The 22,089-nt window shown below is 43.0% G+C and overlaps 1 protein-coding gene across 1 annotated transcript in view; it reads left to right on the forward strand.

The window, feature by feature from the left end:
• ADCY1 (adenylate cyclase 1) overlaps positions 1–22,089 on the forward strand; it is a 676,474-nt gene that overhangs the window by 430,937 nt on the left and 223,448 nt on the right. Inside the window, exons 11-13 of the mRNA XM_029587086.1 lie at positions 8,080–8,235; positions 13,755–13,949; positions 16,164–16,261. Of these exons, the coding sequence (XP_029442946.1) occupies positions 8,080–8,235; positions 13,755–13,949; positions 16,164–16,261 (449 nt within the window). The remainder of the gene's footprint in view (positions 1–8,079; positions 8,236–13,754; positions 13,950–16,163; positions 16,262–22,089) is intronic.

A 22,089-nucleotide genomic window follows, 5' to 3' on the forward strand; every position in this document is an offset into this window, starting at 1 on the left:
CCAAGATGAGCCATGAATTGTTTCAATTTATTCTGTTCGAAGCCTTTCCTAGTTTAGGCCTGGATTTATCAAAATGCACTACATATCACATGCGATAGAAAAAGGGTCATGTTTTATGGTAATAGGCAAAATTGTGATAACTTTGAGATAAGTGCCAGCATTGAGGTGTTTCCTACCAACCACTGGGGGGGGGGGGGGAGGGAGGGAGAGAGAGAAAGAGAGAGAGAGAGAGAGAAGCCTTAATGCCCTCACACTAGATAGGTATTTATTTATATCTCTATGGGAGACCTACCTAGTAACTTGAGGTGAGGTTTAGGTATTAGTGTGGGGGTTAGGGGCCACTTTCACATTCAAAGTGAGATGTACGAACAGAACAGTGCTCACTTGTGAAGATTTTGTAGTGACACGCCCCCTTCTATGACGTCACCCCCTTCTGTGACATCAGATGCTGGGGGGATTTAAACCCGGCGTTTCCTAGGTTTCCTTGCCTTGCAACACAGTTACCAAGAAAGTTGCTTGCCTGCCAGTCTGCCTGCTTGCCTGCCAACCTGCCTGCCTGCCTACCAGTCTACCTGCCTGCCTACCAGTCTACCTGCTTGCCTGCCAGCCTGCCTGCCAGTCTACCTGCTTGCCTGCCAGCCTTCCTGCCTGCCTGCCAGTCTACCTGTCTGCCTGCTTACCTGAACTGCCTCCTGACCGTCTTCCATCAACGGTCGGCCCAAGGATCCACTTCTGGATTTACAACAGTTTGCAAAGCCATGGATCCGGCAGACCTCGCTAGCCTTCAAGCCATTCCCGGACTGGCTCAACGGCTAGTACAGCAGCAGCAACAGGTCTTGGACAACCTGGCTGTCACTGTGGAGCAACTGGCCGCTCGGATGGATGCTGGTCCGCCAGCACCAGCACCGGACCCGGTTCCGGCTCTGGTGGTGACCCTTCACACACTTACGCAACTCCCTGCGCCAGCACGGTACGCGGGAGATTCCAAGGCTTCCAGAGGCTTTCTGAACCAATGCTTCGAAAGGTTCGCTCTCCTGCCCAACCAGTTCCCCTCGGACACCGTCAAGGTGGCCTACATCTTCTCACTGCTGGACGGTCGGGCTCTGAACTGGGCATCTCCTATGTGGGAGAAGAACGACCCGGCTCTGAACGACTTGAATGTCTTCGTAGCTGATTTCAAGGCAGCCTTTGATGAACCAGCTCGCCAGATCTCCGCAACCTCCGAATTGCTCCAACTCAGGCAGGGAATTCGGTCCCTGGCCGATTATGCTTTGGAGTTCCGTACCCTCGCACTGGAGGTCGGATGGCGGGACGACGCCCTCCATGGAATCTTCTTAGAGGGACTTGCTGCAAGGATAAAAGACGAATTGGCGGCTCGAGACCTTCCGGAGGACCTCAATGCTCTCATCAAAGTGGCTGGCCGCATCGATCGCCGCCTTCAGCAGAGGGCCAAAGAGGGGCGTCCTCTCCGCCGCTTAGTTCCACTGGCTCCAACCTCTCCTCGCCCATTCCCACCGGGCCCACGGGGGGCTAGCACGTCCACGGAAGCCACATCCGAGGAGCCCATGCAGCTGGGAAGAGTGTCCCTGACACCTGAAGAAAGGCGGCGCCGCCGTAGTATGGGTTTGTGCCTGTACTGCGGGGGCAAAGGTCACTTCCTCGCTCAGTGCAAAGAGCGAGCGGGAAACTCCCGCGCCTAGAAGTAAGGGAGGAGTGCCTCCTAGGTTGTTTGAATGCTGCTCCTCTATGTACCGTTTCTATAACCCTCAGATATCCCGGAGGGTCTTTCAAGACTCAGGCATTCATTGACTCTGGGGCAGGAGGGAACTTCATCGCTGCCAATCTTGTACATCAGCTCCGCCTGGCCACACAATCCCGGGAGCCTCCTTTACGGATTACTTCCATACAAGGTACCTGCCTGCCTGGCCACATTTCTACCGAGACTGCACCACTGATCATGCAGACCGGGATCCTACATTTTGAGGAGATCTCGTTTTTGGTTCTGGAGAACTCAGTTCATCCGGTGGTCCTTGGCCTACCCTGGCTCCAGCAGCACTTTCCAGTGATCCAATGGAGCGATTTGCAAATTACCCAATGGAGTCCTCACTGCGTCAAATCTTGTATCAAGTCTCTACCAGTCCAGCACATTCCCTTGGCTCACACCGGCATCACCCTTCCCAGTCATTATGCAGACTACACGGACGTATTTTCTATGGAAAAAGCAGAACTTTTGCCCCAACATTGTCCTTTCGATTGTGCCATTGAACTGGTGTCTGGGGCAACTCCACCCCGAGGCAGGGTGTATCCACTATCACAACCTGAAACCAAAGCAATGTCTGAATACATTGCTGAGAACCTCACCAAGGGCTTTATCCAACCTTCAACGTCACCCGCAGGGGTGGGATTCTTCTTCGTGGCAAAAAAGGACGGGTCCTTGAGACCATGCATAGATTATCGGGGATTAAATGCCATTACTAAAAAGAACTGCTATCCGCTTCCGCTAATTCCAGAATTATTGGATAAACTCCAGGGAGCCCGAGTATTTACCAAGTTGGACTTAAGGGGGGCGTACAATTTGGTGCGTATCCGTCCCGGGGACGAGTGGAAGACAGCGTTCAACACCCGGGACGGGCACTACGAGTACTTGGTTATAGGGATGTGCAGACCAAAAGTTTATGTTCATAAGTCCATAAGTCGAAAGGGGGGGTCAATTTCGGTCAATATGGACATATGGAGAATTCCATAAGTTGAGTCTATGTCCATACGTGCAAATAAAAATTTAAACCCCTCACCCTCCTTAATCCCCCCCCCCCCAAGAGGGGGGGGGGATTAAGGAGGCCCCCCCAAGCTGGCCAAAATTCCTTTTGGGTGCAACGAGGGTCCCGGAGCGAACGCGCGGGGAATCACGTGACGCCGCGTCACTCCGACGTGACGCCGACGTCACGTGCTCCTCGCAAAGGAGTTCAGAAATGGAGTCCTGACTCCCCGCTGGACCACCAGGGAGTTTTGGTAAGTCTTGGGGGGGGATTAAGGAGGGTGAGGGGTTTAAATTTTTATTTAGGATCAACAATTGCGATTTCCAACGTATTCAACATAGCTATGTTGAATAAGTTGGAAATCCGATCATTTTCGCCTCATCACTTTTTTAAGTTAAAAAAAAAAATAAGTTGCGTTTTACGTTTAAGTTCAAAACAAATGCACACCCCTACTTGGTTATGCCCTTCGGTTTGTGTAACGCTCCTGCGGTGTTCCAGCACCTCATGAATGAGGTCCTCCGCGAACTGCTGAACTCTTGCGTGATAGTCTACCTAGATGATGTCCTCATCTACTCACAGAATTTGACCTCTCATAGGCAACAGGTTCAGCAAGTGCTCCAAATCCTTCGAAATCACCACCTATACGCTAAACTGGAGAAGTGTCTCTTCGAACAGGAGTCGCTGCCTTTTCTTGGGTACATTGTTTCAGCTACTGGATTCCTCATGGATCCAAGTAAGGTGTCCGCCATTAAGAATTGGCCCCAACCAGTAGGCCTGAAGGCTTTGCAGCGTTTTTTAGGATTTGCCAATTTCTACAGGCACTTTATACCGCAATACTCCCGACTGGTCGCACCTCTGACCGCCTTGACCAAAAAGGGGGCCGACACGCGCGTTTGGTCAGCCGAGGCATGTGAGGCCTTCCTGTTGGACACTTGTCTGCGCCACCCGGATCCGTCAAGGCCCTTCTTTGTGGAGGTTGATGCCTCCAATATAGCTGTGGGGGCAGTACTGTCTCAAAGCTCCGACTCCGGGCATTTGTTTCCTTGCTCCTTCTTCTCAAGGAGGTTTACGCCAGCCGAAGGTAATTACGGTATAGGAGACAAGGAACTGCTTGCCATTAAGTTGGCACTTGAAGAATGGAGACAGTAGCTGGAGGGAGCCGCTCACCCCATCACGATCTATACCGACCATAAGAACCTGGAGTTCCTCAGCCAAGCTCAACGACTCAACCCAAGGCAAGCACGATGGTCGCTATTCTTTAGTCGCTTCGATTTTACCCTCAAATATCGTCCAGCATCTAAGAATGTTTGAGCGGATGCGCTCTCTCGGAATGCCATCATGGATGAAAAGGAGGAACCCCTTCAACATGTCATCGACCCAGCAAAGATCGAATTAGCCAGCACCACAATCTCTACACAGGGCAGAATAGTTGTTCCACACAAAGACCGGAAGAAAGTCCTGCAATGGGCCCACGATTCCCTCATTGGAGGCCACGCCGGCAGAGGGAGGACGCTCGATCTATTAAACCGTCATTATTGGTGGCCCCGAGTCCGGCAGGATGTGCGACTTTACGTAGACTCGTGCCCGGTATGTGCCCGACAGAAGCCTCTCGGCAGCCGACCCTGGGGTCTTCTACAACCTCTACCAATACCTACAGAACCATGGACTCACATTGCCACAGACTTCGTGGTGGACTTGCCTCCTTCCGAGGGTAACACAGTAATCTGGGTCACCGTAGACCGGTTTTCTAAGATGGTACATTTGGTACCATTACCTAAGCTTCCGTCTGCACCAGAGCTAGCACTTCTTTTCACGCAACATATCTTCCGGGCTCACGGCCTTCCACAGAGCATTGCCTCCGATCGGGGACCCCAATTCACAGCCTGGTATTGGCGTGCCCTCTGCAAAAAGTTTGGGGTACAACTGAACTTGTCTACCGCTTTCCACCCACAGACTAATGGGCAAACTGAGCAGATGAACCGTTCCCTCAAGACGTTTCTCCGAAGCTTCATTTCGCAGAGAAAGGACAACTGGGTCTCCCTCCTTCCCTGGGCTGAATTCGCCTATAATAACCACACTCACTCGGTTACTGGGCAATCTCCCTTTCAAACGGTCTTCGGACGCCACCTCAGAACACCCGTCCCGGTACCTATCGATGTCGCTTCACCGGCGGCCCAGACAGTGGCTACCCAACTTCACGATCTCTGGAGAGCCCTTCAGCGACGCCTCACCTCTGCAGCAAAGAAAGCACAAAGCTGTGCAAACCGCCACCGACGTGCCGCTCCAACACTTCTACCCGGTACTAAAGTATGGTTAAGTACCAAGAATCTCCACTTAGCTGGACAATCACGTAAGTTGGCATCCAGATACTGCGGCCCTTTCCAGGTGGCAGAACGAGTTGGTCTGGTGTCCTATAGACTTCGTCTGCCATCCTCCATGCGCATCCACAACGTATTTCATGTGTCGTTGTTGAAACCAGGGATATTCTCCCATTTCCATTGGCTCACACCGGATGCGATCTCCACCTCCCCAAACGAAGATCCTGTTTACCAAGTACGGGAAGTACGGGACATACGCTTCCACAACCGCCGATGGGAGTATCTATTGGCCTGGGAGGGCTGCGGCTCTGAGGAGGACTCTTGGGAACCTGCCCGAAATATACTGGACAAGTCCCTGTTAACCCAGTTTCATCATGACAATCCCAATAAACCCGGACCCTTGAGGAGGGGGCGTAAGAGGGGGGGTACTGTTGTGACACGTCTCCTTCTATGACGTCACCCCCTTCTGTGACATCAGATTCTGGGGGGATTTAAACCCGGCGTCTCCTAGGTTTCCTTGCCTTACAACACAGTTACCAAGAAAGTTGCTTGCCTGCCAGTCTGCCTGCTTGCCTGCCAGCCTGCCTGCCTGCCTGCCAGTCTACCTGCCTGCCTACCAGTCTACCTGCTTGCCTGCCAGCCTGCCTGCCTACCAGTCTACCTGCCTGCCTGCCAATCTACCTGCCTGCCTGCCAGTCTGCCTGCTTGCCTGCCAGCCTGCCTGCCTACCAGTCTACCTGCCTGCCTGCCAGCCTACCTGCCTGCCTACCAGTCTACCTGCTTGCCTGCCAGCCTGCCTACCAGTCTACCTGCCTACCTGCCAATCTACCTGCCTGCCTGCCAGTCTACCTGCTTGCCTGCCAGCCTTCCTGCCTGCCTGCCAGTCTACCTGTCTGCCTGCTTACCTGAACTGCCTCCTGACCGTCTTCCATCAACGGTCGGCCCAAAGATCCACTTCTGGATTTACAACAGATTTGATGACCTTCGGAGTGAGGAAACGCACCCAAAGATGAGATTTGTGCAATATTCTCTCAACCTAACTTGATGTACTCTCTACCTGGGTAACCTCAAGCTAGGTTGAGAGAACATTGCACAAATCTCATCTTTGGGTGAGTTTCCTCACTCCAAAGGTCATCAAATCTTCACAAGAGAGCACTGTTCTGTTCGTACATCTCACTTTGAATGTCAAAGTGGCCCCTAATCCCTACACTAATACCTAAACTCATCTCGAGTTACAAGATGGGCCTCCCATAGAGATATAAATACCTATCTAGTGTGAGGGCATTACAGCTAGGTACTCTTTCTCTCTCACACACTAAATCCAGCATTTGAGAACACATGCAATAAAGCTTTAACACAACCTATTGCACAGCTTATTGCTACTGAAAAAGGTATAGTTAAAGATGTGCAATAGGGCTTCACAAAACAGTAAAGCCTGCCCCTAACTCCTCCTCTTTTTCTGATTTGCATCACACCATACGTTATGGTGCTATCACATGCGTTAAAGGTGCTTAACGCATGCGAAAATGCCATAACACTATTTGATAAATGACCCTGTTAGTTTGTTTATCCAAACACCTCCTCACATAGAGGCTGATGTACTAGTTCACTGTCCTTTGCAAATATGATAATGCATGAAAACCACATACTGTTAGCACACTTTAACATGATTAAGCATATTATTGGCACATTTAATATATGCTATTTTGTGTTTGAAAATGCAAGCACATTCAAGCACAAATATATGCAAAAAGACTAAAATAATGCAATGAGCTTGTTACCTATATTGACATAGTTAAATTTTTGTGCAAAAGGCAAAAGAATATGTTTTACACAAAACTTAGCTATACCTAGGCAAGGTATAGTTAAGGAGTGTTCTCGTGATAAAGTCTGGGATTTTGAAACATTTTATTGCAAAAAAATTGCCTACATTTATACAATATGAAAACAGTCTGGTTTTGCAAGAAAGAAATCCTGCTTTACTGGGCCATTCCTGCAGAGCCCTCAATGGGTTAGTGCATTAACTCCATAGTTTAAAAGAGGTTTGAGTTACCATGCATAGATTTCTTGTTTGCTCAATATTTTTGACAAACGTTTCCACTACTAATGAATAGAAATGAAGTATAAGAAACTATAAACGCTAGTTATTAATTAAATAACAAATTTATAGTCAGGGACCTTTGATTTCAATTTTTATTTTTCCTTCAAATTTCATAGTTATAACAAAAAATATTTCAATGGAAAATGATTGTGTTATAACAAACAGGAGAAAAATCAATGGGAAAGTAATTTTTCCACTGACATTTTTTTGTTAAAACATTGAAATTCCCAGAAAAAAATAAAATAAAAACTGGAAACGAAGGTCCCTTGCCTAAAGTTCATATACAAATAACATACATATTTGTTATTTGTTTGAAAGGCAAAATTGTTCAACAAAACCAAAATCCAAACTTTGAAATGGACCTTGTCAACACTGAGAAATTAAAATGGCTTCCATGCTTTACTGGCTGCTTCACCAATATAGTGGTCTAGTATTTGTATGTTGGGTATATTAATACTCCTGTACTTTGACATTATTACTTGATAACAATATTTGCCAATAGCTCCATTGCATGCAAGACTTTCTTTAGCTTAGGTATTCCAATTCTTCAGCAGAATCATAACTTTGATTTTCATACCTTTAATTTGCCTTTCATAGTAATTCCTTTTTTCTTTCTTTCTACTGCTTCAGTTTACTTTTGATAGAGATAATCTGGTCTGAATCCCTCTCTTCAAACTATAACTGTACAAGGAATACATATTTTGTTGTATTCATTTGTTATAAATGTATAATTTCATAATGTATTTTTTTTATAATGGCATAATATCTATGCTGTACTCTCTGCATAAAATGTCAACTCTATTAGTGTGCAAGCCTATTGCTCACCGTATAAACAAAGTGCTACTATTGTTCATGTATGCAGTTACGTTTTTTGTTTTAACCATGTACACTTTTTTATTGACAGATATTTCCAGGACTGATTCTTTCAGATATAAAACCTGCCAAAAGGATGAAGTTCAAGACAGTTTGCTACCTGCTGGTCCAGCTTATGCATTGTCGTAAAATGTTCAAAGCTGAGATCCCTTTCTCTAATGTTATGACATGCGAGGATGACGACAAGGTAAGGTAGATGTGGCTATGCATTAAAGACCAAGTTTATATGTATTCCATAATCAGTAAACATTTTCAGGAAATAGAACAGGAGACCTAAGTTCTTGTCCAGAGCACAGTATATAGATAGATAGATAGATATCAAGTGACCCATGATTTGAGTCACCACAAGTCCTTTTGTACTGGGAAATGAACCCAAAGACTAAATGAACTAAATGAATATACCAAAAATTTAGCATTAATGAAGAGGTTGCTGAGAATATCTAAGTCACAAAGAGGAAGGGGATATTTTTTGTGTTAAATGAAAAAATAAAATAAAATCACTGATTATTGGGTTCATAGTAACACACACTAAAATCTTGAGCCTTTTCTTTATCATGAGATCTACCACTTACAGTATCATTAATTTTCATCTACTTTCATATTTAAGTAATCTGATTGACTAGAACACAGGGTGGTAATTCCATGAAAATCCTATTTTCACTAACTTAACTATTCAGCATATTCATTTTGTATGCTTTACTATAAATACCTAAAAATGTAGAAAGAAATCTATTTTGGCTTGTAATAGTAGCTATAGCGTTGGTTAATAAACATATCTGTTGTAATGGCTATTCCTGAATGAGCATTGACGACAGCAACTGCCCCATCTGTTATAAAAAGATAATGCACATTCACCCACAGTATATGTTATCTTGCACACTGAAGAGCAATTTAGTTTTATTGGGTTTGAACTGTTAAACTGTGTAACCTTTTTTTCTAGCAGGTCTTTGAATTTTTTAGTTGACAATATTACAGTTGCTACTTTAAGTGATAACAGAGTTTTGACATTTTAGTTAGAAGGAACATAAGTGAAATTTAACCATTGAGATATTGTTTTTTAAAAATAGCCGCCCATCACATAATAGCTTTCATTTCAATCTGGAGCACCAGTCCTCAGCATACTATTTAATTACGAGATCAGAGAGTTCAAATAATTCCTTGGCTTCTTTGTAATTACTGGAAATTATTGCTGCTGAACACTGGTGACTCTGAAATGTCTTCAGATGAATTGCATTTCAAGTGTTCTCAAATACAAAAAAATTACTACTAATGCATTGCATTCTACAAAAAAAATGGGGCTGTTGAACAATGAGTATTCAGACTTTAGACATGAAACACTCATTTAGGAAACGTGGCCTTTTCTCTGGGAGCTGTCAGAGAAACCAGTGAAGAAATTAGCAGTAGTGCCATGATTTCTGTGTAAATGATGTGCATCAGGAAAAGTACAAGCTTAAGGGAATAATATAGGGGCCAACCTGCTGACTCTGTGGCAGTGCTGCACGCTGCCATGTGAATGGGCTTGGGTTCGATTCCTGGCTCAGGTCTTCCACTCCCTGGTTCAGCAGGGACTTGGGGATGCCATGGAGGCAGTGCTCAGCTCACAGCCCTGAAATTGGAGGTGGGGTGGGGTGAAGAGATCACAGCCAGGGTGAAATGGCAGTACCCGGTGGCCAGACCCATGGTCCATGATTGCAGAGTTCTGGAAAGGGCCTTGATGCATGGCTTCCAGCCGAGGACTGTCACTGCTGTGACCTGACTAAAGTAAGTTGGGAAGGGGTATAAAGTAAGTGAAAGTTGTGACTAAATGCTCATGTCGCCATTTCTAAGTCCAGGTTCCCTTTCAGTTGGAGGAAACTGCCAGGTCAAAAGAAAGGAAAAAAGAAAAAAAAATGTGTGTGTGTGTGTGTGTGATTCTCATCAGATGAATTAGTAACAAATAACTGTGTCCAATGGGAAAAAAATTCAGTGTCAGGACAAAAGATTGATTTGTTCAGAGGGCAGATTATAAAGCCACACTAATTATCTTTGAAATGCCAATTCAATTAAAATAGAAGCACTTTATCAAACCAATGACAGCAGAATGTCACAGGAATTTTAGATTTAGTAGATTAGGTCAATTCACCCCCAAATCTATCTGGCCTCTGGAGAATGAACAGAGCCAAAAATGTGAATAGAAGTTGACATAAAGACCTCCTGTGAAGACTGAGGGGGGGGGGGGTGTCAGCTGGTAAACTCCACTGGAATAAGGGCCACAATAAACCAGCAAAAAGGGTCACAACACTAAATTAATACCAGAATCATACCTTGGTTGGAGAAGGGAAGTTCATGCCCATGAGCGCAAGAAAAAAAAACTTTTAAAATGGCTGAAAAACAAATCTCCAGCAAAGAAAGTGAAACTGCAAGAGCTGCAGCCAGCAAGAGGTAAGGTAAGCACAGCAGCTTGTCTGGGAAGGGAAATTACTAATGGGTCAATGTAATAAAACCTGCGTTAAACAGGAGTTAATATTTAGCGTAGGGTTTGGCTGACATGCATAATAGAAACCAACAGTACCACAGGATGCAGTAAGCTAACTGGATACAACTCAAACAGGAGTGAAAAAAATAGCACTAAACAAAAGAAGCACTAAACATGTGTTAACTTGAAAATCTGCACTAATGCAAACGTGCTTTTCAAAATGCTTTAAAGCAGGAATAGGGAGTTAGGTGCTTGAAGCTGGAAGACATGTGCCCAAAATAGCCTTGCATACTGTTCAACTGTATATGCTCACCCCAGAGAGCTTACTCTTCAGGTTTATATGCCAAGCCTTTCCAGAATGAGGCAGGCATCTACAGCTGAACTGTACTCATGGCCACAATGGCGCTGAATGCAAGATTGGCACTGAGCATAGGAGGAAGGTCTGGGAGATGTCTGTGTTTGTGTGAGTGTGCATGCTCGCTTTCTCCTTGCACTATCTATTTTGTAGCCTGCTTCCACCATGTGTGTATGGGGGTAAGGGGATGGGGGTCAAATGTCAAGGTGCATATATATGCATATTTGTATGGCTGGGGACAAATGAAAGTGCTTTGGTTGGTACAATACTGGAAATTTAACTCCTAGGTCTGAGATGGACACCCCCCTCCCCAAATACCGAGACTCAATTTGATCCCTCACTCCCTCTTACCAAACCCAATGTAATAAAGGGATTCAGCAGGCCCCCCAGGGCTCCTACCACACCCCAGCCCTTACCCCAACACTGTCTTAAACTTCTGGGGGTAGGAGTGATCCCTAGTCACTCCTACCTAGCTTTGACATTCCAAAACAGCTATGGGTCAGCCTGAAGCCAGAGTCCTTATGTTGTGAGTAAGTAGTGTGCTGTACAACAAAGTGGCACTGGCCTCATGTTTACCAGCTACCATTTTGCAATAAAGAAACAGCCAGGCAGGAGTAATTGGAGATTGCTCCTGCCCCCAAAAGATGCAGACTGCGATAGGTTAAGGGCTGAGCTGGGGGAAGAGGTCCTGGCAGCCCAACAAGCTTATTTATTTATTTACAAAACTTTTTGTATGCTGCACCATCCCATATTCTGGGCAGCTAATAAGTAAACATTCATAATATGTAAAACAAAACACTAAACATTAAAATTGATAAAACAAATGAATAAAAGCTAGAAATCACATCACAGAATTTGCATAAAACATACATTACTAAAACATAATGCAAATATAAAACAACAAATAAAATACAAATCTGAGCTATTCCTAAAACACTGTTATTAATTAAAGTTTATCAAAGTCAATAGGAGCAAGTGTCTCAAACAAAGCGTCTATTTTTATTCCAAAGATTTTTCTGTAATTGTTATAATATAATCTTTAATTCTTTGGAGTAAAAATAGACGCTTTGTTTGAGACATTTGCCAAAAAATGTTTTGTTCCTGATTAATTAAAGTTTGTCCCAATATACAACACCTTTACTGTCAATGAAAATTACTAATTTTAATACAATGCCATTTGAAACAGATGTGTTTTTAATTGTCAACATTTTAATGATTTGCTGCTTCTGTAAAGCCATAGGTAAACTGTTCCAAAGCTTCCTGACTACTTTCCCAGCTTCTCTTAGCTTTTCTAGATATTGTTTCCTTTCTTCCTCCTGCGATCTCTTGTAATTTATGAATACTAATATTTTTTCCTTTACCTTTTCAGTTACTTCTTTAGAAAACTATAGTGGCCTCTTTTTCCTCTTTCTTTTATTTACTTCCCTAACAAAGAGCTGGATTCATCATTTCTCATGGAATGATGAATCCCACGAAAAAGGGGGCAGGGGGGGCGGGCCTGTGAAAGGTCACAGTCGTTTGCATCACAGCAGTGCGATTTCGTGCAAATAGCACCACCGTAAAAGGTGATGCTATTCGCCGCGCTACTGCCGGCAATAATGTTCCTCACATTATTGCTGGCAGTGGTGCCGCGGCTGACTCCTCCCCCTCCCTACTCTGACTCCTGCCCTCCAGCTAATTTGCATCCTATTACATGCGAAAAGGCCCTTTTCGCATGTGATAGGGGTTTATCGCGTGCGTTAGGGTCTTATTGCACGCGATAAGGCCCTAACACACACGATAAACATTTATAAATTAATCCCCAAAGTTAGCCACATAACTTTGTTCCACCCCAGCACACTTCCCAGAATGCCTCTTTTTTATCTGGCTTTTAGCCAGATAATTACTTATCCAGATAAAACTTGGCTAGTCAGGGGGAGCTATATTTAAACACCAAATTTGTAGAGCTAACTTTGGGACTTTACTGGGCAAATCTTTCTGAATATGGCCCTCTTTGTGTTTGCATTTGCATACTACATACATTTTAATTTTTTAATGTAATTTTTTAAAATATCAATCTCTTAAATTATTGATATATGGAGAAAATGTAGCTCTAACTTTATGTCTAGCTGAGGGATCAGTTTCTCAAGAATTTCTTGAAGGTAGACATGATCTCCCATACTAATGTCAGTGATGCTATGTTAGTTAAAACCTAATGGTCTAGAGAGAATCCAAATTCAACAAGAATGCTTAAAATTAATTTGTGCTACTTTTTGTAATATTTTTATATTTTCAAAATGAACTCTCATAATGGAACACACTGTACACTCCATACAATAAACCTAGCAAAAAATGTCATTAGTATGCACATCATGTTCTAGTCTTAGTAAGACAGGTTTACTGGTGGAGTTAAATAATTGTTGTCAAAGTAAAATATAATTGTATAGTCATCCTTGAATGATAAGTTGTCAAAAGTAAATTTGGAGAAAAAAAATCATGCTTTCTCACCTTTAAGGGAAATTATTTTTAAAGTGGCATTCTGGTAAAGTCATTGGAACATATTGCAAGTCTCAGATTGGTTCTTTCAGGAGCTGATATCAATAGGCAATTTGATGGACTGTGTTTAATGATAGCTTCTGAACAAATTACCTTAAATCCTAATGCATTACTGTATATTGGACAACCATTGTAAAATATGAAAAAAGTTATTTAACTGATAAGCTGAGATGGAATGATTGATAAATCATAAAGCAGCATTTTGTAAACCAACCATACATCTCATTTTTCCAAACGGACTTTTATTGGTGAACGTCTACTTTGAGATAGCCATTCAAAAACACACCCAGGTGAGACAAAGTACATTTCGCTCTGTCGAAACAGAGATTTTTAATGCCTATTGCTTTTACCTATGCCACAGAGGAGAGCACTAAGGACAGCCTCTGAAAAACTCAGGAACCGCTCTTCCTTTTCCACAAACATTATACACAACACTCCAGGAACCCGGGTCAACCGATACATTGGCAGATTGATAGAGGCCCGACGAACAGAATCTGAGATGGCAGACTTGAATTTCATTACCCTAAAGTATAAACAGATTGAACGTGAGCGGAAAGTAAGTGACAATGCTGGTAACTGTAACTTCTAAGGCAGGTTTAGACAAACTGACTGTCGTGGGGTAGTATGTCTGCTAGGAAAACATCTGTGAAAAAAAAAGTGACTTTCCATCACTTTTCGATTCTATTGAGTGGATGCATTTTCATATTAGTGAATTACATGCAAAAGACAACATTTTTTTCAGTACTAAGGGATATCCATATTCAGAAAGCCAGCAAGTTATCTGATTAACTATCTGTGCAGCTTTAGTCAAGTAAATTCAGTGGGAGACTGAATATAACTTAGCAGTTGAATATTGATCTCCAACTGTAGGTTTCAGAAAAGAGAATATTTGGTACATTTGGAAACAAATAAACATGTGGTCTTTAAATCAAGTATGAGATAAAGAGGAGGTATGTAGGGGCTAACTGGAAAGTGGGGACATGAAAGAGTCAGGTCGTAAAGTGATCTGTATTTTCAGGGATTATGCAGTTTTTATAAGGTGGAAAAGGTGATATTGTATGTTTCTATTTCTAAGCTTGTAGTTTGCCTTGATGGCCTCCTGAAGAGTGAGGAATCAAGTCTGGATAAATAAAGTAGCAAAGCATGCAGTTTGGTATATACCCTGAGTGATCTAGGAGCTTTTAGGCAGCTAACCTTAGGGCATATAGAGGTAAGACATTTTACAGGTTTGAATGTCAAAAAATACAAATTGAAAAAGAGGTGTATTATGCTTTTTTTTTCTAATGTTTTCTATATATATTAATTAGTCATAAACAATGAACACGGTATCAGACCATGGCTGGCATAGGTGCTTATGTTTATCTGATATCTCTTACTACTCAATGGACTTCAGGCATTTTCAAAACTAGCACACTCATCAATAATATCATGTACCCATTTATAGTCATAAATATTTTTTAAATGTTTTTTATTCATACAAACCTTTCACAAAACAATTTGTATACTGATACTCATAAAAACCACATCACAAGTAATTCCCCAACACAAAACCTTATCAAAAAACCACTCAGCATATTTCCAGCCAATCTTTGTCACATTATTTTAGTGAAAGCCTTGAGTAAAGATCTTTTTTAATTGCCCAACACAGGCCTATGTTGAAAAGGAATAACCGTCTTCATCAGGGGTCAAACTTTGTGCAAAACAAAAAAAATAGTGTACCTTGTTCATCATTTATGATTAATTTAATCTATATAGAAATGTTTTTAAAAAAATAAATATAATACACCTCTTTCATTTTGTATTTTTTGACAGGTGTTAATGTTTCAATAATATTTCTTACTCCCTAATTGTAATGTGTTTAATGTTTTGCCTCTCTCCTGCAAATATCTTAAATTCAGCAGATCACCTCACTCTTATTGCAGAACATCAACAACAACAACAAAGCAAGAGAAAGAAAGAGAGCTTATGAGGCTACTTTTGCTCTGAATCACTGCACTATGGCACCAAGATGGTATAGATTTTAGGAGATACAGACCAAACTCTAGACATACACAGCGAAAAGGTTGCTACTGCTAGCACTGTGCTCCAGTGATACCTTGCTTTAGGGGGATGGGAGACGGATTGCCCAGAGACAGAGACAAGTCCTAGATCCACACAATCATTACAAAGAATCTAACAGCAAGGCTTGCTCAACTTGATGAAACCAGGGAACGAGCCTTTTAATCCACTGTTCCCACCCTTTGGACTTGAGAGGGCTCAAAGTTCCCAAATATTTTTTAAAATCCCTCCAGACTTACCTTTTTAATCTGGAATTTAACATCACATAGCCTTTTTGAGTTTTTAAAAATATGATTTTTATGTAAGTTTGAATGATATGTGTGTATGCTTTGATTGTATCCGCCCTGAACTATGGAAGGGTGGGTTATAAATAGTTTAGATAAATACATAAATAAATAGATTGATAGATAGATATCAAGGATATTCCTCAAACAAGTTCACTGCTGCCTTGATTATAATCATTCTTGGCCAGGAGGGAGGTGGAAAGAGCTCTGCTGGTGAGATCAAAGGATAGAGCAAATGCTGCTTTAATCAGTTTTTCCCTATATGGTCTCATTCTGTTCGGAATAATTTGAGGAAATTGCACCAGAAAAGAATTAGCATATTTGCATTTTGTAACAAATTAGCCCTGGCAAAATACCTCTGCTTTTGCTTTTGACATTTACATGTAGCTGCAGGAAAAAAAATACCCTTTTATATTTCTCATTTGCAGTATCACCAGCTCCATGATGAATACTTCACCAGTGCTGTAATTCTCTCTTTGATTCTAGCTGCCTTATTTGGTCTTGTCTACCTTCTAATAATCCCACAGTAAGTATAACTTTTTCATCTTATTTTATGGTTCCGCTAGGTACGTTTCTCCAACACACCTACCAAATACCATGTCAGCTGGTCCAATCTAAACCAGAAGGAGGAGAAGCTATTTCATTCCCCCATTGGCCTGAATAGTAAATGCTGTTACAGCTCTCACCTGTACTGGTATTTAATATTCATTTGTTCATGTCACGCACCACTTTTTTATTCGCTTCACAGCTGTATAGGAATCAGAAGCATGAGGGCTACTCGCCCACCACCATTATTAATGTATTGGGATTGGGAGGGTGGGGCTGCACATCTGCAATGATTTTTAATGTACTGGGATCAGAATGAAGGACTCTGTCTCTTCTGGATTCGAATGATTTTTTTTTTTTAAAGTTTATTTCAGTAAACTAGCTAGTAGTGAATGCTATCTGGGTAATGTTAATTCAGTTTATTCAGCGGAAGACTTCTCCCATTGAATATTTGGTTAAAGTTGTACAGGTAACTTTACCTTGATAAATTTACCATTTGACAGCTTCATGAACATTGATCAGTTTAGTGTGCAACCCTGTGAAATATTTCACACTGAATAAAAAGAAAGAAATTGCAAAGAAATTGAAGAAAATGAAAACTCACTCCCATCAAGGAAACAGAAGTAAACCCTGCACCTTCCTCTCATGCATATTGAAATGACACTGAAAATGTTTTGATATTCAGAGTTGCAGCTAGTTTAAAAACCTGTGTAAAAGGGGTTCACTCCATATTCCTCAGATATGCAGATCCTCTAAACTGAATTTTTCTGTCAGAAATTATTCTAAGCCCTAATTTGGGAGAATCAGGTTCAATTATGAATAATGACCGGAAGATGATTGGTCTATGCCTACTGAAAAAATAGGCTGTTTTTTAAAAATTATGTACCTATAGAGATGAAAATTCACATTTTAATAATCAACATTTATAACAGAATGTTTATAGTTAACTGTATCAGAGCCCCGTTTTTACATAGTTGCAATTACCAAGTCAGCTAGTTTAAGTAGATCCAAAGTTTCATAAAACTCAACCTTCTTTTGGTAGGTTTATGCCAATGTTACAAATGTGTGAATCTATTTAAAAGAGGTTTACCACTCAGGCCTGGATTTTCTAAGTTTGCAGAACTTAGAAAATCCGGCGGTAACGGGGGGCAGGGGGGGGCGAAGCAGGGGGCGGGCTTGCGAAAGCCTGCAGCGATTGCACCACTGCAGTGCTATCGCTGCCGGCTTTCGCAAACCAATAGCGCCACCGTGAAAGTTGGTGCTATTGGCTGCATTACTGATGGTGATAAGGGGCCTTACCTTTTCGCCGTCAGCGATGTCTTCGCGGTGTCCGTCCCGGTGCCGCCCCGACTCCTCCCCTACCAGTGCGGATACCGCCCAGAACTCGCCCCGATCTAGGTATCGCACATAAAAAGGGACTTTTTGCTGGCGAAAAGTCCCTTTTCGTGTGTGATACCTTTGGAAAATGACCTCTTCACTTTGTTCCTTCTATCTATATCACCTTCATATAGTTCACCCAATTTTTAACAAAAGCAAATTTGTCTCAAATATCTATGCAGTAATCTTTATCCATTTGGTTTACTGCAATGGTCTATTTTCGGGGCTGTCTAAGAACTCACTGAACAAAATTCTGTTCTTTCAGATTATAGCACCATTGGTTGTAGAGCTAGGCAACATATTTTACCATTTCTAGCCCAATTGCATTGGCTGCCTAGAGCAATTTCAGTGTTCTATCTATAATTTGTAAAACAGTACAGGGCTTAGGAACAAGGTGTGTGTTAGAGAAACTGATGAAATATGTTTCCAATCACTCAGTTTTGGTCAAAGAGGAGCTAATGTGTGCAGCATCAATTAATATAATGCAATTATGCATGTATTTATTTATTTATTTACTTAAAATTTATGCCTGCTCAAACAAAAATTTGAAGCAGTTTTTAATGTGCATTCACAGTATATTAAAAACAAACCCCAACCCAAGCCTTCTCATGTAGGGGCCCTCAGTGTGGAATGTGCTTCTGCGAGACATGGGGTTGAGTACTTTCAAGTGAAGCTTGAAGACTGGGATATTTACCATTGATAGTTTGGATGGGTGCCTGGTTTCAAAAGGGATATATGGAAGAGGTTGTGTATCCAGAGAGTAAGGGGCAGTTTTAGTTTATAAACCACTGGATTCACTTGCTGGATTATGGGAAATGGTCCCACAAATCTCAGCGCAAACTTTAAGGAGGACATCTTAAAGTACAGGTGTTTTATACTGAGCCACACTAACTCTCCAGGCTGGAGTAGATTTGCTGGATAATATCATTTTTTTTTTATCTGCCCGCCTTTTAGAATGTTCTGTTGCCTCCTCAAGGAGTCGGTGAGCCTTTTGCCATAGTTCTTGGAGCATGTGCCTCCCGATGTTAGCTGCTGCTCATGTGACAGCAGTGGTGATATGGGTGCTCATAGGTCCTTTGTCTCATTGAAACACTTTTTGTCATGTCATACAAGAAGTCATTCTTCCTGTTCTCCTAAGTATTTGATTTTTCACAAGTAGCCTTTATAATTGCTAACAAGTGTAACATTGTAACATGACATTTGTGTTACAACCTTGTAGTTGTTTATATAGACAGTCAGATACTATAAGCTAGATAAAGATGCTGATCATTTTGAACTGATATGAAGTTAGTTGATATTCCATCTAGAAACAGGGATAAGCAGTTTACATCCCATCTGAGATTACAGAGACTTTAATAGAACTAAAACAAGGATGAGGCCAATTGAGATTCCATCTAAGATTATAGAAAATATACTTAGAACAGACACAAGGCCGCTAACACTACAAATTCCAAGAAAACATGTACATGTGAGGTGAGGATTAATTAACTTGCGGCTAAATTCTAAAAGTCCAGGGTGCGCAAAAACCAGGAGATGTATGTGTGGCCGGGCTGTGCGTGCGCCGTGCGCATTTTAAAAACGGCCCTGTCATGCACATATCTCCCAGTATGCAAGGAAGTGCCAGGCTCTGTCAAAGGGGTGGGCTGGGGGTGGGTCTGGGAACAGTTTAATACTATTGTTCAATCGTGATTGCATTTGGGGAAAAAATGAAAAAAAAGTTAATAAAAATTTAACAAAACACAAAAAAATACTGGAGTTCTTTGCATTTCTTGTGATAATTAATTAATGGCTAGTCATTGATTCTTTTCCAGACAATTTCCTATTATCTTGTGTTTTCAAAATCCCTAAAGGAACATTGAGATCATGTCAAGCAAGAGCTTCACAGGGTCTGAGAACACCACCTTTATGCAAATGTGCTTCATAACCTTTTATTATGTTTATGGTTTCTTGGGTGAGGTTTGGTTTGGTCCTTTTTTTCCTTAAAGTGCTATAAAAATCCATTGCTTTGTCCCCTATACCAGGGAGCCACAGGGGCCTAGATGAAGGGTTGATACTCCAGTATCCCATCCATACAGATTGTGGTTTTTCACTGAACTCTTCCCTGTGGGTATAAACATGGAATGATATGCTAGATGGACCAGAATGCCTCCTGATTGGTACTATTCCCCCATGGGCTTGTTTATCTGGCAGAAGGGGTGCAGGTGTGCCCAGACAAAGATGTTTCCTCCAGCTTTGTGAAGGAGTGGTGACAACCATTCTCTCATGGTTCTCAAACTTTGCTTTGGTGATTGTGAGGGTTATCCAGGAAAGAGCTGCCGGGTGCAGTGAAATAATTCTTGAAACAGTTTCCGATCAGTCTCTGTATATGTCAACTCACTATTCCAGCTGCCTTTCTTTTTTTTTTTTTTTTTTTAAACTGTTTTTATTAGGATTTTCAAGTTAAACAAGCAAGAACATGTTATATGCATCTTAGACCACTGGTGAACAGTGAATATTTCCATCACACAATCAAGAGGTCTACAAAGAGAACATAAGAGAACATAAGATTCACCTCTGTACAAGCATAGTAAACCATCGGACTATACATTATAGACATATCTATCAACGCTAACAGGGTAGTACCTTAGGCATATACATAAATATAGTTGCCGTGTAAGTAAGTAATTATAAAGTCAGAAAGTCAGTAAACGGTAAAACTGGAAACAACAACTAGAATAGACCATCTTCCTTTCGAAGGTCTAAACCTGTGGTAAGAATCCAAGTTCCAGCTGCCTTTCAATGTTTATGTTGGAGCCCTCCCCCCTTTTGAGTAATTCTGGTTAAAAGGCCAGCCATATACAGAGTCCAATCGGAAACTGTTTCGAGATTTATTTCACTGCGCCCAGCAGCTCACTCTTTCCTGGATAACCCTCCGCAAGGTGCCCTTCACTCAACACCTGTGTTTTCTCCTGCTAGAACATACGGACACGACCATTGGCTTATGTCCTGGGAACCCTCTGGCATTAGTATCAGTTGATTTTCTGGGCCTCTGTCTCTCCCGACGCAGCCTATGTGACGAAACATAGTCCGTGTCGGGAGACCGAAACCTCCTTCCAAGCACTTATGAATAAAAGGTGGAAATGCTTGATTTAATGTTCTCCTTGCTTCATCCTTTTGATTAATTCAATATAAGGAGCCATGAACTCTTAGGGCTATACTATCCCTATTTGTGGTTTTTCACCGATAGTGTATACCGCTCATTGTCTCCACTTCCTATTTGCAATTTTATAATTTTACATACCTGATAAAAGATAGGTTTTAAAATACTGTAGATCTTCAGACTGCCATATACATGCAGGGGTAGATTTTCAAAGGGGTACGCGCGTAAGATAAGCGTGTACCCCACAAAAACCTACCCCAAACCCCCCCTGCATGTGCCGAGCCTATTTTGGATAGGCTCGGCGGCGCACGTAAGTCCCGGGGCTTTGCAAAAGGGGCGTGTTGGGGGCGTGTCGGGTGGGCGGCACGAATTTTGGGGCGGGGCGGGAGGCATGTCGGGTGTGTGACGCCGGCCCGGGGGCATGGTCGAGGCCTCCGGACCAGCCCCCGGGTCGGGTGATGGCGAGCCAGCAGCCCGCTGGCGCGCGCAGATCTACACCTGCTGGGCTAGATTTTATAAACTTACGCGCGTGCGTACTTTTGTTCGTGCACCAGGTGCGAACAAATGTACACTGGATTTTATAAGATACGCGCATAGCCGCGTGTATCTTATAAAATCCGGGGTCAGCGCACGCTTCCTGTTCACTCCGAGGCCGCTCCGAAATCGGAGCGGCCTCGGAGGGAACTTTCCTTCCACCTCCCCTCACCTTCCCCTCCCTTCCCCTACCTAAGCGACCCCCCCCCCCCCCGGCCCTATCTAACCCCCCCTAACTTTGTTGGCAGATTTACGCCTGCCAAAAGCAGGCGTAAATCTGCGCATGCCAGCGGGCTGCTGGTGCGCCATCACCCAACCCGGGGGCTTGTCCGGAGGCCTCGACCATGCCCCCGGGCCAGCGTCACACCCCGACACGCCTCCCGCCCTGCCCCAAAATCCGTGCCGCCCATCCGACACGCCCCGACACGCCCCCTTTACAAAGCCCCGGGACTTACGCGCGTCCCGGAGCTTGCGTACGCCGCCGAGCCTATGCGCTAGCCGGCAGAGATCGCACAGCCACGGTGCGATCGCTGCCGGTGACGCACCGAATAACTACAACATAAAAGGTGTAGTTATTCGGTGTGAAATAGGCAGCGAAAAGTCTCCTTACCTTTTCGCTATCTGTGCCGTCTTCGCGAAGTCGGCCCCGGTGACGCCCCAATTCCTCCTCTTCCGGGGCCGAATCCACCCCAATGTCCCCTTCGCAGGCGTGCGCTATGATTTCTAGCTATCGCACGCTTGCGCTGGTGGCGCAAGCA

Source organism: Rhinatrema bivittatum, chromosome 2 (assembly GCF_901001135.1).
Source record: "Rhinatrema bivittatum chromosome 2, aRhiBiv1.1, whole genome shotgun sequence".
Classification (NCBI taxonomy): domain Eukaryota; kingdom Metazoa; phylum Chordata; class Amphibia; order Gymnophiona; family Rhinatrematidae; genus Rhinatrema; species Rhinatrema bivittatum.